This window comes from Lepidochelys olivacea, assembly GCF_965140295.1.
Source record: "Lepidochelys olivacea isolate rLepOli2 genome assembly, chromosome: 9".
Taxonomy (NCBI): domain Eukaryota; kingdom Metazoa; phylum Chordata; order Testudines; family Cheloniidae; genus Lepidochelys; species Lepidochelys olivacea.
In genome coordinates, this window is record NC_140419.1 from 24,318,005 (window position 1) to 24,336,007 (window position 18,003).

The 18,003-nt window shown below is 41.5% G+C and overlaps 1 protein-coding gene across 1 annotated transcript in view; it reads right to left on the reverse strand.

Annotated features, from left to right (window-relative positions):
- Positions 1 to 12,182: 12,182 nt before the first annotated feature.
- LEKR1 (leucine, glutamate and lysine rich 1) overlaps positions 12,183 to 18,003 on the reverse strand; it is a 122,534-nt gene continuing 116,713 nt past the window's right edge. Inside the window, exons 11-13 of the mRNA XM_084638695.1 lie at positions 17,250 to 17,402; positions 15,819 to 16,118; positions 12,183 to 12,719 (exon numbers count right to left, since the gene is read on the reverse strand). Of these exons, the coding sequence (XP_084494821.1) occupies positions 12,306 to 12,719; positions 15,819 to 16,118; positions 17,250 to 17,402 (867 nt within the window). The 3' untranslated portion in view covers positions 12,183 to 12,305. The remainder of the gene's footprint in view (positions 12,720 to 15,818; positions 16,119 to 17,249; positions 17,403 to 18,003) is intronic.

Sequence of the window (18,003 nt, forward strand, 5' to 3'; positions counted from 1 at the left end):
ACTGTCCCTTAATATTCCAGTTCAATGCTTTCAGCTGGGTGGATATGTTTCGGTTACATCAGGGGTGGGCAAACTATGGCCCGCGGCCTGGATCCGGCCCCTCAGGGCTTTGGATCCGCCCCGCGGGATTGCCACACTGGTGGCACCACAGACCCCGCGCCGCTCCCAGAAGCGGCCGGCACCACGTCCAGGGGCCCCTGTAGGAGAGGGGGGCAGAGGGCTCCGCGCGCTGCCCTCCCCTGTGGGTTCCACCCCTGAAGTTCTGGACAATGGGGGCTTTGGGTGTGGAACCCACAGGTGAGGGCAGTGTGTGCAGCCTTCTGCTTCCCCCTCCCCCGAGGGACCACAGGGACGTGGTGCCAGCCGCTTCTGAGCCTGGTGCGGGGCCCCGGCAGGCAGGGAGCCCGCTTTAGCGGCACGGCGCGGCTGCCACCCCCGAGCCGCTTCAGGTAAGCAGCGCCGGGCCAGAGCCAGCACCCTGAACCCCTCCTGCACCCCACACCCCAACTCCCTGCCCTGAGCCCCCTCATACAACCCATACCCCTCCTCCACCCCAACCCCTTGCCCTGAGGCCCTTCCTGCACACCGCACCCCCTCCCACACCCTGCACTCCCTCCTGCATCCCAACCTCCTGCCCCAGCCCTACATTCATGGCCCTGCATACAATTTCCCCACCCAGATGGGACCTTGGGCCAAAAAGTTTGCCCACCCTTGGGTTACATGGTTAATAGCATTAACAGCCCATTAATTTGAACAGGGCATTTTTGGGGTGCCCACGATGTGGCTAGTGAACGTGTTACGCTCGCTGGGCTGGCCTCCACCCCCACAAGCAATGCTCCTGATGTCCTGCGGGCAGGCAGCGAACACTGCTGAGACCACAACAAAATACAACTTGCTTGTGTTCTTATCAGAGAGGTGCCTGAAACAACCCTCCAGGTCTGAATAACCAAACACTGCACCTCCCTATCGTTGCAGCATGCTGATCGAAAACCTAGTTCTGGACACAGCCTAACTGTGGGGCGTTGAAATCCAGCTCCAAACATTGCAACAGTGCCCCATAGCTAATTTTCATTGAATGACTGGCCCAGTGCTGCTGTGGGTGACCTCTCTACTGCTGTCCCATGCTGTTCCACAGCGACATGCATAATAAGCTCAGATTTGTGGATGGGCACAAAGATGTGTCTGGTTAGCCAGGTGCTTCCCTGCAGCATGGGAAATATGTCAAATCCTACTGCAGACAAAGACAATCCGGGGAGAAAAAATGCCCTTAGCAGATTTTGAGCTAGGCCACATTGAATTTGACCTTTGAGTTACAGGGCCCAGTGCTAACATGGAGCCACCCATCTGCACATGCTGAAAGTACCCACACATGCTGAAACACCCTTGCCAGCTAACCCTGTGCTTGCTCACTGCGTGCATGAGAGGTTTAAACACGGACCTTCTTAGCTCTCCTTCCAAGCCAGTTGCTACACAGAGTATCAGGCTGCAGTAATGAAAGGAAATAGGAATTAGCAGCAGATCCAGAGTTCTTAAAGGGCTTTTGTTACCTTACAATGTGAATCTATGACACATCTGTCTGAATTTACTGCAGGGCCAATTGCCCTTCCCCACATGAAACCATTTATTGAGCCATCCCACCCTGGATATATTCTAAAACCTAATCCAATGTTAATTATTTCATAATAAAGCAATGGCTTTTATACACGTTAAAGTATTTTAATATTGATATTGTTACCACTTTTTCTCAAGAGTTTAGCCAATATTCAGGGTCTTGTGGGTTGTCACTTAGGAGGAGAAATTGATGGTGGAGTCAGATTTTTCTCTGATACAATCCAGTTTATTTACAAAGAAGCGCAAAGTCCTGTTTCCCTGAACACAATAGGAATCAAACAACAGAGGACAGTTTCTTTGCTCATAGTCCCAAGCCTCTTTCCAGCCAGAACTCTACCCCAAAATGCACTCTCTGTCTCTCAGCTTTTTCTCTATGTCATGCTACAAGTGTTTCTCTGGCTGTCTCTGGGACTTCTTTGCTGTCTTATGTGTGTGCTTAAGTGCTGTTTCTCTCTCACACACACACCCCCTTCCATTAAACAATACCCAGCACCCTGCATTTGCACTCAGCCCCCAATCAAACCCCTCTGCCCACTTAGTTCAGATTTCTGAACAGTCTTGTATGTGGCCTTTATTTTGGGAGCGTGGTGCCTATTGTTTCCACTATCTATTCCACAAAGGAACCTAATTGTCTACTTTTATCCTGAACAAAGAGTGGCTGTTATACCCATCAGCTTCAAGGAGATTTCAGCCAACCCCCAGCATGACAACCCCAGCTTCACCCACATAAATAGAACATATGATGCAGGCATCACTTTCCAGGTCTGTTGATAGGGCAGAAAGGCAAGCTTATTTGTTTTAATCAGTTTTCTCCCTACTCCCCCTTCAGTTACGCTGCCCTCCAACTCTGGCTGGGCTATTGGCAGACAGCAAGTGTAAAATGGCATGGGTGCATCTTTTGACCTGCCTCAAAACAGTAATTTGGAGGAAAATGATAAATACAGGCATTTGTATGGTCAAAATGGGGAACGAGGGCTATCTGCTATGAACCTGTTAGAGTGCACAAATGCTGAGTGTGCAAGCAGTAGGTCTGGCCACAAATTTGGCAGGTACAATATAGACACCCAATGCTTTAAAATCAGGCCCTGAGAATTTATACTATGCAAACTGAGTTTAGGAGAGACTGACACAATCTGCCTGTTCCCGCTGCACTAAACTGTCACTAATGAGCCAGTGACAAGACACAGTGTAACTCTGCCAAAGAAAAACTGTAAAAACAAACCAAAATCACAAAGAGCCCTTTACTTCTCTTGGTAACAGTTCCACTCTATCATCTCCAGAAACTGCCAAGAGGCCTTGATAAATACACCCCTGAGTGTCTGAAGGAGCTGTTACATTAAATATTCCCCCCAGTTGAGATTGTAAAAGATTCAGCTCGGTGGTAATGTCTGAGGCATTGCCTGATAATGACTGCTTAGGGGCACTCTAGCAAAACTGAGCATAGATGTGCTCTTTTAAAGAAATGCCTTTCATATAGAGCTATTGACCTGGTAGGCAGTAAGGGGTCCTTCAGAATGTTGTGTGGAGGCCAAGGTGCTAGACAGACAGACCCTCAACTCCTCATTACAGAGAATATTGAGACATCTATGCACAACCTTTCCTCTGCTCTTAAAAAAAAAATTAAATTCCCCCAGATAATGTTAATTATGGAGCAGAGCACACCAGGCTGCAAGTCACACACCCATTGCCTTGCCACTCCAGTTGGAAGAGCAAGATTACAATCCACATCTTGAGCCTGCTCTGTTTGAGCACACAGCGTAGTTCCTGGAGTTGTCTAACCCTGGAGAAGTTCAGGTTCTGGCCTTGATCATAAACTTTGGAGAACCACTAGAACTCCAGCCTAGCCTCTTCATCCTTCTGGGATGGGGGACTCTGAACACTCTGCCAGCTCTTCTGGAGAAACTGGAAGGAAGTAGTTAGTCCTGTTCTGCTTCACAATGTCCCCAAATGAATTCCTGTATGAGTTAGAGCATGTCTTTTAGAAAAACTGCCATATTAATTTTCAAATTCCCAGCAATGGAGAATTAACCACAACCCTTAGGAAGCTGGTCCAATGACTAATTACTCTCACTGTTACAAATGTCTGGCTTATTTACCATCCAAATTTGTCCAGCTTCAGCTTCCAGACATTGCATCACGTTATACCTTTTTCAGCTAAATTGAAGAGCCCATGATCAATTTTTTGTTCCCCATGTAGGTACTTACAGACTGTGATCAAGACACCCCTTAACCTTCTCTTTGTTAAGCTAAACAGAGAGAGTCTGATAGTTTAATCACTATAAGGCATGTTTATCAATTATTTAATTATCCTGATGCCTCTTCTCTGAACCCTCTCAAATTTATCAACATACTTCTTGAAGTGCCAGAACCAGACACAGTATTCCAACAGAAGTCACACCAGTGCCATACATGTACCTATAACCTGCCTATTCCCATTCATACAGCCAAGGATCATGTTAGGGCTTTTGGCCACAGAGCCGCACAAGGAGGTCATGTTCAACTGATCATACACCATGACCCAAAGCCTTTTTCAGAGTCACTGCTTCCCAGGCTAGAGTGCCCTCATCCTGTAAGCATGGCCTACATGCTTTGTTCCTAGATATATAACTTTCCATTTGGCCATGTTAAACCAGATTACTCTGTATCGGTGACCTGTCCCCTTCATTATTTACCACTCCCCTAATCTTTATGTCATCTGCAAACTTCATCAGTCATGATTTCATATTTTCTTCCAGGCCTTTGATAAAAATGTTCAATAGTGAGAGACAAGAACCAGTCTAGAAACACAGCCACTCAGTGATGAGTCCCCTATTTAAAATTACATTTTGAGACCTGTCAACCAGTTTTTAATGTGTGCCAAGCAGCATTAATAGCTGTCTACTTTCTTGCTGGCACAATTCTTACCAACTGTGATCTGATTCTGCTATCATTATTCTGGTTTTACGCTGCTTTCACTCCAACATCAGCAGTTACTCCTGATGTGGACAGGTGTGATGGAGAATCAGGCTCTAAATTTGTCTCCATGGCAGCACTGGTGCCTACTGTTAATTGCAGGTACAAAAATATGCCGTCAACATAGGACAGGTGTAAGTCTCTTAAAAATCATGCCCTTTATGTCTTCTGACCTATATGCCCAATCTTACCCTCTAGCACTTTGTCCAAAAACTATTACATCGTTAAAAAGCTTTTTAACATGCTGCTCATTGCAGCTGTCCTTCTGTGTGAAGGTAAAGTAATCAAATCCCTATTTACACAAAATTGGTCTTCAACTTTTATATCGATGGAGTAATTCAAAGACTTTGAAATGTTTCCAGCCAGAAACTTTGATCCTGCACCACACCTTAGTGTGGGAATAATCAATATGATAGCATGTGTTGGAAATAAACAATATGTAGGTGTGTGCATCTGCTGTGCCATAGTTTACTGGATCCTTTCTTGATGCATGGCCAATATAGGTGCGTAAAGACTGGTTTGGACAAGTTTATGGCTCCAAATTGTGCTTTGTGTATATTTCCAGTAACTTGACTTTGGAAAAGTCCCCACTAAGTCATCATTTTCCATTAGAAGATATAAAGATCTACATAGCTTTTAAAGCATTCAGCGTAGCCGTACTAAATGAATGCGTGCAGGTAACCAGGAGACTAAGATAGAGATGGCAGCTGCTGTGTAACTTGCAGAAATAATGTCCTTTAATACTGTAACAGGTGCTGGACTATGACTCACACAAAAATATAATAGTTACCTGGGTTTTTTGAAAAGGACTGGTGTGGTGCTTAGAGAGAAGGCATAGAAATGTGTCAATAAAACTAGACAATCTTCACAATGGAAGCATCTTCAGAATTCTTGGGCCTTGTTTTGTATTTTTGTAATGTACTGCCAGTGAATCTGGGCTACATTTGAAAACCTCTGCAAGAAAATCTGTTTTGTTCATGAATGATGAAAATGTCAGTACTTTATAATTCCAAATGCAGAAGAAAACTTGCACAGGGATGAAAGGTAGGTCACTTTTAGCTGCCCCTCAAACACATATTTCAGAGTTGACCTGCACATTGATATTCCAAAATGTAATTAACTATGCATTATGGTACAATGCGTTAAGTGAATATACTACTTTTTAGTGGTGTGTCAAGGTTCCTTCCCCACTCTGAACTCTAGGGTACAGATGTGGGGACCTGCATGAAAAACCTCCTAAGCTTATCTTTACCAGCTTAGGTCAAAACTTCCCCAAGGTACAAAATATTCCACCCTTTGTCCTTGGATTGGCCGCTACCACCACCAAACTAATACTGGTTACTGGGGAAGAGCTGATTGGACGCGTCTTTCCCCCCAAAATACTTCCCAAAACCTTGCACCCCACTTCCTGGACAAGGTTTGGTAAAAAGCCTCACCAATTTGCCTAGGTGACTACAGACCCAGACCCTTGGATCTGAGAACAATGAACAATCCTCCCAACACTTGCACCCCCCTTTCCTGGGAAATGTTGGATAAAAAGCCTCACCAATTTGCATAGGTGACCACAGACCCAAACCCTTGGATCCGAGAACAATGAAAAAGCATTCAGTTTTCTTACAAGAAGACTTTTAATAAAAATAGAAGTAAATAAAAATAAAGAAATCCCCCCTGTAAAATCAGGATGGTAGATACCTTACAGGGTAATTAGATTCAAAACATAGAGAACCCCTCTAGGCAAAACCTTAAGTTACAAAAAAGATACACAGACAGAAATAGTTATTCTATTCAGCACAGTTCTTTTCTCAGCCATTTAAAGAAATCATAATCTAACACGTACCTAGCTAGATTACTTAATAAAAGTTCTAAGACTCCTTTCCTGGTCTATCCCCAGCAAAGACAGACTATAGACAGACACACAGACCCTTTGTTTCTCTCCCTCCTCCCAGCTTTTGAAAGTATCTTGTCTCCTCATTGGTCATTTTGGTCAGGTGCCAGCGAGGTTACCTTTAGCTTCTTAACCCTTTACAGGTGAGAGGAGCTTTCCCCGGCCAGGAGGGATTTCAAAGGGGTTTACCCTTCCCTTTATATTTATGACATGGTGTGATAAATTAATTGTATAATTGTACTATAAGTAGGGTCTCACATGTGGTAGTACTATACATTATTATTCTAAAAGAATAAAGAATTATGCTAATGAGTACAGGACAATCAGTACTGTAGTGATACATGACTACAATCAATAGATCATGATCATGACAGTATTTTGACATCATCAGTCATTTTTGTATCAGGTTGTACTAAGTTTCTATTAGCTTAGTGATGTCAGTATTTATTGATCTAAGAGGTAAATACTGACCTCTGTTAAGCCAATCTAATTGGTTAGCCTTGTTTCAGACCTCAGGATAGCTGACCTCTCAGGAGGTAAACAAGCAAACAAAAACTTACTGGCTCATCATATGACTTTTCAGACTGCCAGGAATCACTGTTTTCATCTTGTATGTAATAATTTGCATTGATAAGACACTGTGTGGGCAGGGCAGGAAGAATATTACCATGTAATGGGACCTATGTTATACATAACAGAATCTTTGCTGTTGTGGAACACTAAAAAATTGCCTCTGAGCTCATTGGGAAGAAGTAGTCAGTCACATCCTGGCAGGGCCCTTCATTCACCAGTAATACAAGGCTGCAGGTGGAAAACTGAAACTATGGAACGGTTGTTGCCTATTTGTTTTTAAAGGATAAAAGGGCATCTCATGAGGCAGGCAAAAAATAATATGCTGGAACGCTCCACACTTGTTTGGAAGATGATTTTTTTTTCCATTATCTGGGAACAGTTTGCAATGCAGTGCCAGCTGTTCAGATTTTCCATCACACAAATTATATTTCCAGTGTTAGAATCTGCTCAACAAGTCACTTTCAGAGTCCTTTTTTACCATAGTATTAAAATTAATTTTGTGCCGTGCTTTGAGGATGAAAAACCATGTAACTGCTAAGCATGATTAGACTCAGTTAGTTGGTGTCAATATCAGTGCTTATGGGGTTTATTGTGGCTATAGTGGAAGGCTGAAACCTAAACTACCTACAGCAATTAGAAACATAATACTAACAACAACTAGGCCTAATGTGGTTAAACCCCATTTTAAATAATTATACTCAAAGATTAGGTTTTTTGATAAAGAAAGGAAATCTCCCCAATTTCATCCTTCTCTAACCCTGTTCTCTTCCTCTTATAACAAATACACAGTACCTTTTCACATCATTATGCATGCTTTAAAGGACAAGGCTTATAAAATATTGCTAAGGGCCAGATCTAGATTTTAGACCACACTGTACCTCAGAGCACAGCTCTTTTTGAATAAAAAGAAAGATGTCTAGCATTTGTTTCCTAATTCATACCCTTTAACAATATATCATAGTCGCCATGGCTCCAGTTTCTATTTCTATGTATTTTTAATGCTGCTAAGATACAAAGACCACTTTTTCTGAAGTCAACTTTCTTCCTTCATGGAAAAAACTAGAAGTGGACTGGGATCCCACATCATAACCAGGCACGATATGAAAGGCTCAGTTGTCATCTCTCATATATGAGGCAAAGCAACATTTATCTTGTAAAATCTGCTGCAAAGGATTTTAAATAAAAAAAAAAATGTGACCCCCTAATAGGACTGGAAGTCGACGTCTTTGATAAATACAGCAGATGCTTTGGGCCTGCTTCAGCTCCTATTAATGTCAATGGCATGATTTCCCCTGCCTTCAACAGCTAGAGGGGACTAGCTTTTTATGAAGTAGGCAACACAGTTGGTTGGAGGGGTGAAAATGGGCTGAGTTTACAGGAGTTAAAAAAAGTCACTAGAGTGCTCCCAAAAATGTACTGAGAATCCCAAGGCACTAATAAACAAGAGGGTTTTGTACACTTTGTTGCTTCTTTAGGCTAAGCATATTGTACCCCAGGAGCTCCTTGTATCCCTTCATTCCCCCCTCCCCCCCGACCCAAGTGCCCTATGTTCCACCCTCTCATCCCCATCCATTGCAGGAACCCCCCTGCAGCCCCCCTCCCCTCCCTTATATCAGGGGCCCTGTGTGCCCCCCCCCACTTCCCTGTATGCCAGGGGTCCTATGTGCCCCCATGTCCCCTCTCCCCATACCAGGGTTCCCCCATTTGCTCCCCCATGCCAGGGGCTCTGTGTTGACACCCACCCCCATTCCAGCTGCACACAATCCTTTTCCCCTACCATTTTTATCAACTGGTTCACTGAGCTACAGACAATTACAGAGGTAGTTGAAGCTGATGGCTCTGTCAGGGGCTCCATGTGTCCCCCATTCCCTCTTCTGAGTTTAACCAAAATCAACAGTGTTGAGGTCTAGCTCATTCCCCAAACGGCTGAAATGTACGGGATGCAGTGTTCAAAGGCATCATGTTACACTTAACATGACAGCATTTCTGTCTGTAAGACCTCACTTGGCTTGGCCAAAAATAAAAAACATGGCCTAGAAGGACAAATGAAGCATTTCCTAATTCATACCAAGATCTACACGTATTTAAAAATTACATGCAAAGCAGTCATTTACTGACCCTGATCATCAGGTCCAGCTGAACTGTGCTTGGTATAGGACCTGGGGGAGGGAGAAGCTGTATGCCAACTTTGTGCTCCCTGACTCATGAGGCTGCTGCTGGGGTGGTGGGTGAAGTTGGACCTCTGCTCTAAGGTATATTATGCTGTCATTGACAGCAGCCAGTACCAGCTGCTTCAGAGGCAGACACACAAAACCCTGCAGTAGGCAGTTATGGGATAATCTGCACACAGGAAAGTTTTTTCCCTAACCCATACTGGTGAAAGATTGGTTTATGCCCTGAAGCATGAGGAACTAGACAGCCCTTCCAAAGCACACTTATTTTTTTCAGTATTCCATTATGTCTAATACATAATAGTACAAGCCACATTCTTCGGACAAATCTACGGCACAAACGCCATCATTTTTAATAGAAGTATTACCTCCAGCCGACACCATGGCTCACTGATGTAATCAGGGACCTTACAATACATTTTTAGTGCTACCCCCTGCCCCCACATTGGTAAGTTTCAGCCAAGTAAAAGAAATGCATCAGCTATTACATTTTTTACTCCCATTGTTCTGCTCTGTGAAATTAATTTCGATCCTGTCATGTTGTCTTTAAAACCTCAGCATCACTGAGCAGGATTTCCTGACATGTTTCATTGCTTAGCAGAGAGTTCTGGATTTCTGTGAGGTAAGGACAGAAAAGGAAGCCAGGAACTCTGTTCTTGACCAGCTCCTTGAGCTGTGATTTATATGTTTTCTCAGTGCTAACTACTTTACTCCAATGATTGTTCTCATTCTGTGTTGGTATTTCTTACTTTACATTTTATGACTCTGCAGTTCATAGTCTATGAAGCTACATCTACTTTACAGCAGACCAGGGGACCAGATCCCAGACTATGACTCTGTCCCTTTTGCATTGCTCCAGCAGCACAAAGGGAATGGACAACTGCCTTAGTATGGGAGATAAGGATTCCCCTGATGTAGGGGGATCTCCAAGAGGCATAAAACTAGCATAGGTGGTGGTATATGTAGCCTCCGCTTCCCTTTCCTCTCACTGCGCTCTGGAGATCTCTGGTTGGTGAAGTAGCCCATATGGGAAAGTAAGCTGGCATATTTTACAGCAGCCCTGAGTCTCCTTGTTTAGTCGCACATTCAGGGAAGCGGAAAGGCTTCTCCTGTCACTCCTCAGGCCCTGAACCAAGCAGAACTCAGTTGGCCATGGAGATCTGACCCTTTCTGATTATAATTGAGATGTGAACTAATCATACTGCTCCTTGGCAGGCAAAACTCCCCCTGAGGTCAATGGGAGTTTTGCCTGCATAAAAGACTGAAGGATCTGGTCCATATATGAGTCACAGCGTAACTAAATAATTCCAGTAAAACAGTGTGTGTGTGTATATATATATTGCATATAGAACTAGAAAATAGAGGTGGGAATTTATAGAAGTGCTCAGCATTGGCCTAATTCTAGCTCTACTTTTCTCCTCCAGGCTTGAAGAAGAGCTCTGTTAAGCTCAAAAACTTATCCCTTCCACCAACTGAAGCTGGTCCAATAAAAGATATCACCCCACCCACCTTGTCTCTCATGGAATACTACAGTCATTTTAGGACACTGTGATCTTTTCAGGACCAGGAAAGTTAGAGGTCAAGATCCAGTGTGTGATTTCAAAAGTGTCTCATGGCTAGCACTTAAAGTGTCCTGTGAAGAACAACAATGTGACTAGAAGAGAACAGTGTGTCCAGTTCCGAAGCTTTCAAAAGGATCGTGCAACCTCTCAGTCCTCTAGTTGCTGATTACGGTTCTGACAATCTCCAAAGTTTCCAAGTTTAATCTCCTTCCCATGAGGTTTTAGTTCATGTCACAGCCACCAACCTGAATCTGAGCCTGAACAGAACTCTCCTGGGAACACACAAAGGTAAGTGTGAGTGACTGTCCCAGAACACTCCAAGGATTTGGTGGTCCAGGGAGTGAAATCTGAGGCTACCATAGAGCACCAACTCAATCACATCAAACTAATGCAGACTGCTAGGTTTATTTATTTATTTTAAATGAGTATCCCTGTGGCATGTTCCAGAAAAAAGCACAGCCCCAAGTTCACAGTAGTAAAATGAAAATGTTAATTCTGTTGTGTAACAACTGAGTGTATGCCCCTATGTACAAGCAGAAGGATCACCTCAAACTGAAAGGAGGTAGCTCAATATGATGATGCTGGTTTGATGAAAATCAAAAGGCCACATCTTTCAGACTGAGGCAGTACCGAACCTGCTGGCTTTTGGGTACAATGCATTCCTGAAGCTGTCACATCACTTGGGGTCCTGAGTTATGGAAAAAGTAACTGGAACAGTGTATACCCTAGGGACACTGGGTTTTAATTTTGATACATAGTAAGTCATTTCTCGTAAAGGAAGAATTTTAAAAGATCCCCATAAGACTGTTAGCCTAAATTGGCATAGTTTCAATGACCTCAGTGGAGCTATGTCAATTAACCTAAGGGTTCTGGGTTCCTTTACTGGAGTGGGTACAGGACTTATACAGCAATGGGTGGGACGTTGCTTCCGTGCAATATTTTGTCTATTATTTAGGGTTTGATTCTGCCATCTTCTCTCATGGTGAGTAGTAAATTATTGCAAAAACAGTCAATCCCATTGGCTGAAATGGAACTACTTGCAAGTATGTTGCTATTCAATGAAAGGAGGACAAAATCTGTCCCTTAATGCTTGAGGTACATTTGTACAACACTAACTGGCACTGGAGTTAATCTGGATACAATTTGAAATATGAAGACCAGGACATGGTGATGGTTTGGTGAAATAATTCTGGAGCTTTTCAAATATCTTAATTACAGTTGTGCCAGATTTGCTGAAAACACCTCTTGGAGGAGTACTGTGTTTTTCTTTTTATATTTCTCACCTTGAAATACATGTAGCATTTTAACTCCATTATATTGTTGAACAAAAAATAAGCAACCATGATTGCCTTGTAAAATATAACTACATAACAGATATTAGGTTAATTTTAAATTGTAAAAAAAAAAAAAAAATAGAAATATGCTAATTGCCAGGAAAGTTTAACTTTCTGGTACCATTTTGCCCCTATAGTCCACAATTAAGTGACCACATAATGCACTGAAATGGTTTTCATGGTTTACCAATGTACTGTCCTTGAACATTTTTATGCATCAGAGCTGACTCAGTTGTCTTCTTATAACTGCAGTTATTCTGTTCTTGGATTCATTCACAGAAGACGCTCTTTCCCTGGGAGGGTGTGGTGGAGTTAGAGCTGGCAAACCCACTTTACCACTGCTTTTGTGTTTATTGAAGGCTGGTGCATTAGCAGCTCTTGAAATACTACACAGGCCTGAGTGTGTGATTCCTTTCCCAGAGTTTGGGCTCATAAGGCTCTTCTGTCCATGATTACTGACCAGTGCAGCACAGGAGATTAGGCTGCCCTGACTGAGTGAACATTGTGACAGTGGGAAGTTTCCACTGAGCCTCTTCAGTTCAAATACTTGTTCTCTAGCTTGAGTCAAAGCTTCAGTTAGCTCATAGCGTTCCTCACACTCTCTACGCACCGTTTCCTGGAGAAGAGAGTTCTGCAAATAGAAAGAAACACATACTTTATGAAACATCATCACTCTAAAAGGGATAGATGCTGGGTGCTTACTGAACTCCTCAAACATAGGGTACTGGTGATCAGAGGGTATATGTTCACATACAGGGTGAGTTGATAAAATTATGACTATACTACAAAAAAAAAATCAGATACCCAATTTTCTAATTTTTCAGTTGTCTGGGGTCAAAACCATTCCACTGTACTTGGAACACAATGAGGCATAACCTGAGCTGCTGACAAGTGAGGATTTGCTTTAAAATGACTACATGAATTAAATCAGTACTTGGCTCAAAGACTTGTGGATGAGTTGGTCTGAATAGTTCAGATGGATAGCAGGAGAGAGAGATTGTGTTTTCTTGCTAGTAGAATGCTACTACATAGGCATTCGGTGGCTAAAATACGACTTTCATATGCCATATCTCAAGCTGCTCCCACTGTTAAAATCATGCTAAATGTTTTCTATAGCTATACTTAGTCATGCTATTGGGACACTTCTGTTTTATTTGCAGTCTTTGCATAAGATCTATTCTAAAAGGGGAAATTGTCAAGTAACAATTTATGAAAGTTATTGAGGAATAATACTGTGGAACATTTAATCTGCTGAAGCAGTAAAACACTTCAAGGAAGTTTATTTTGTACAGTGAGTGATTAGAAAATGCTTTTTTTCATATTTGACCTTTCTTTAAAACCAGAGAACTACATTTTTTCACCTTTCCTGTCACATTTATATTATTTTCAAGCACGACTGAATTAATGAATTTTTATATGAGGCTCAGCAATTTGCCCCATCAGTTCTGATATTCACTGTGTCATTCCAAAGCCAGTGACCTATGGATGCACAAAGTCTTAGATTTGCATTGAGTGAAACAACAATCTACTTGCCTCAAAACACCATCACTATGGCAATTTGCTTTCATTCTCACCAGGAGGAAAGGGGAACAAGAGGAAGTATCCCTGAGTTACAATCACAAACCTCTCCCCATCTCCCACCCTGGGAGAGAAGAAGGGGATGCTTGTTCTTGGGACAAGACAAGAAAAAGACAAGGAGAAAGAAATAAGGAGATGAAGAATGATTAAAGTACTTCTCGTGTCACCATCCAATCACCCAAAAATGGGGTGTTCATAGAATTTCAGCAGAGGGAAGGGAAAGAGAGGTGAAGAGAGAAGTAAAGGGAGGGGAGAAAGGAAAAAAGGGGAGGGGACAAGAATAGAGTGGGGGAAGAGATAGCTCAGTGGTTTGAGCATTGGCCTGCTAAACCCAGGGTTGTGAGTTCAATCTTTGAGGGGGCCATTCAGGGATCTGGGGCAAAAATTGGGGATTGGTCCTGCTTTGAGCAGGGGGTTGGACTAGATGACCTCCTGAGGTCCCTTCCAACCCTGATATTCTATGATTCTATGACTAGATATGGGACAAAAAGAGAGGTCAGTATGCCACCACTTAAAGATCTGTACATAGTGCAGCAGTATAAAGGGAAGAGAGGGAGAAGAATCCTATGCTGTAAACAATCAGATTTAAGTGAGTGCAGCTGAATGGAGCAACTGACTTTAGGCAAAAAGGCCTGGAGAAATATGAGATGACTTTGACATTATGAGGAGGGAAAAAATGGCAGAAACAGAGCTAAAGATGTGGTCAGTGTTGGGCTCAGTCATTCTGAGGACTGAAGGGACCTTCATTATCTAAAACAAAATCACAGCAATATAATCAATTTGTTAAAGAATAAAGGAGGTAATAGAAGATTTAAAGGCTGAGATAGCAAACATATATCAAGGATGAAAAGTTGGCTACCCGGAAATGGCATAAAATGGGAAATAATCAAGACAGTTTCAAACTTGGCAGAAAACAGACCACCAAGCTATAAATACAAGATGTTGCAATGCTCCAGCTCTACTCCTTCAGGTCCCATTTTCTCAGAAGCAAAATGACCACTTTAGTAGTAGAATTTTATAAAGATAGGTCTAGACAGTGAAAAATGCCTGCAAAGCAGGCACAGTAAGCCAAGTTTACCACATCAACATGCCTGGCCTCACCTGAGTATCACTCACAAAAGAAAAGCAAAAAGGGGTACGCCTACACTGCAGTAAAAAAACCTATGGGCTGCGAGACTCAGAGCCCGGGCCAATTGACTTGGGCTCTGGGGGCTCAGGCTGTAGGGCTGCAAAGTGCAGAAGTTTGGGATTGGGTTGGAGCCTGGGCTCTGAATCCCTGTGAGGAGGGAAGGTTTTCTCAGCCGAGGCTCCAGCCCAACCCCAATTTTTAGCCCCACAGCTCGAGCCCTGCAAACCAGAGTCAGCTGACCCAAGCTAGCCCTAGCTGGGCCGCGGGTCTTTTATTGCAGCGAAGATGTACCCAAAAGAGACTGCTTGCAGGGAATGCATCCCTATTGTGTCTAGGATTTCATAAGACAAGAAATATTGGACAGAAAAAGAAGAAATGTTTGGAATTGTTTGATGCAACAGAGGCAATGGCTGTCTGTGCATATTTGCATTATTCACACTGGTTGCATTATTCATTGTGAAAAAATTATCCAAAAAGCTAGCTTTTTTTCTTGTATGCAAAATAGTTGTAAACTGATTTCTGTGAAACATTTTATGCACTCCCATATCCATGGTGTACAAGTACAATTTTTTTCTAATTAATTATCTCAAATATGAATAAGATTGCTAGATGGAATATTACTATCATGTTTAAAGTGTTTGTAATAGTCCATGTTTTCTATTTTGAAAAAATCCAGGGTTCCTTTAAATTATATCTTTAGAGTGTTGTTAAACATGAGGTGGAAGGAGAGGTGCCTTCAAAGACCTGAAAGGGATGAGTATTCTTGTAATAATGCACTAACAGGGGTTTTCACACTAATTATTTCAAAATTTGTTCATAAAATTTGCTTTTCATTTGATTTACAGATTATTCATTTTAAAGACTTTTAAAATTAACACACTAGAGTTGAAGATTTTAGTTTATTCTAAAAGTCTGCACTTCTTTTACATTGATCTAAATTGCACGTTTGTAACATGATAATAGAATAGTACACACATATTTAATACTAAATGTAGCAGGGCATGTCTTTGGTCAAGTTCCTACCTCCTCTTGAGCCTGACTCAAATTCTGAATCAGCTCTGCTTGCTCCTGGGTTAATTTTTCCAGTTCATCTGACTTCTCTTTAATTTCTTTCCTCATGCCCTCTGATAATGAATCACTGTTGTTCTGTTCCTTCTTCAGCTGAAATTCAAGCTTAGTAACCAGCCTTTTAAGGCTTCGCATTTCTTCTTCCTTATCTCCATCTTTCTCTGTAAGTTTGACCTGGGCTTCCTGAAGCTGGTTTTTAAGAATTCCCACTTCCATCCTTAGGCTGTTGATGGCACTGGATATTAATTCAGGTATCTGTATGATAAATCGTACATTAGTTCACATGCAATTATTTATTTGGTTACGTAGAAATTTGATACCAGACAAAAGGAGCTCTGAAAGTAAAGATGTGTAGCTCCTAACAGGTACAAATGAACAATACCACTACTTTGGACTTATAGAATACCCCTCAAGGATGTCAAAGTGCTTTTAAAATGTAAGAAAACTCAGGCACAGAGAGATTTAAGTGATTTGCCTAAGGTCAAATAGTGAAACTGTGCTAGAAATGGGAAAAAGTCTTTTGATTTCTAATCTCAATTTCAACCTCTAGAGCAAGTAGATAGTCTTTTTAAAAAAATAATATATAGATACTATGAAAATAAAATGTTTTATTTTCAACTGTTTAAACATTGGCTTAAAATAATGCATTTGAAATAAACATAATAAAAATCCCTTTCTTGATTCTCCAAATGTCTCAAAGGATGTCTAAAACTTTTGGAAAACTATTTTCAGTTTTTATATGAATTTTGGAAAACTCAGATTTGGATAAATAGGATTCAGATAACTGGTGGTTTACCTGGCTAGAAAAACATCTGAAAAGAGAAAGGAATAGAAAATTGTATTGAATGAAAGAAATTAACATAGATAAAGGGAGAACTAATGGACTCAATACTTGGCTTTGTCCAATAAACACTAAACTCAGGTAAGGAGGGAGAAACTACTGGGGATACCTCTATGCCAGCCCAGTATAGTTCAGAGTAGTCCAAGGGCTTTGATTTTACTTTTAATTAAATAAATTGTGTAAGAAATATAGTTTGATTTTTTTTTAATTCAGTTAGCCCATTGTATGACATTGCAAGAAAAATCAACATGTCAAAAAACTATAGCTAGGAGAAATCTGGGTCTGAGTAAATGCAAAAATATCTACCCTATAATACCTTTAAATGAAATAGCTATATGCAAAATGTGTTTGCTCTGTTCCATTTCAAATAATACAAAATGTACTGTATATACTAGAACAGGGAGAAAGTGTAATGACATGCTAGTAACCTATCTAGATGAAGAAACACAATCTAAGGGGATTAGGTTCCCCCACCCCACTCCTTTTTGTCTCCAAGGTATATTATCTACGGTTGCAACACCAACTTCCTTTCAATTGCTCCAAACCTTCATCCGTAGTTCCTCTTGATCTTTCTGATATTTTGCTATTAATTCTTGGTGCTTTTGTCTTTCAATGTCTAGTTCCATTCTAGCGTCTTCTTTGAGCCTGAAAATCTCTTCTGTGTGTCGTGTTTGGTCTTTAGCTAGACCAATTTCCATCTAGATAAGAAAACGCACTGTTTTTTAAATAAAATATACCAAGTTATCTTATAGCATTTTCACACTGAGAATATTCTTAGTTAATATAAGGTTTAGCAGACTCAAATGGTTTGAAGTTCAAATTCAATTCAGATACATTTCCAAAGTTTGGATGCTTATCCAATATATATCTGAATTATTGGAAACGGTAGAGTATACAAAACTGGCAGTGTTACCAGCTCTTAACTTCCACTGACTTCACAGCAATCTGAGGGCATTCAGCTCCCCATAGGCGACAGACAGCATTTTGCAAGATCAGGCCTCCAGACTGGCAAACTAATGAGAAATTCCCACAAAATGTTGACGCTACTTTTTCTGGCCCTAGACAGAAATCAGAATGGTATCAACATGTCCATCCGCAGTAGACAGAGTATCATTTACTTTGCATTAAGTATGCATTTGGATTTTTGGAAATATGCATATCTATATACTCTTGGGGCTCATGTACTATAACAACAACTACACATTTTTACAAAGTAAATCAGAAACTACAAATTCTTCCTTATCTAAATAACTCATCAAGACTACCAATAACCCAATACCTAATTTCACACACATCATC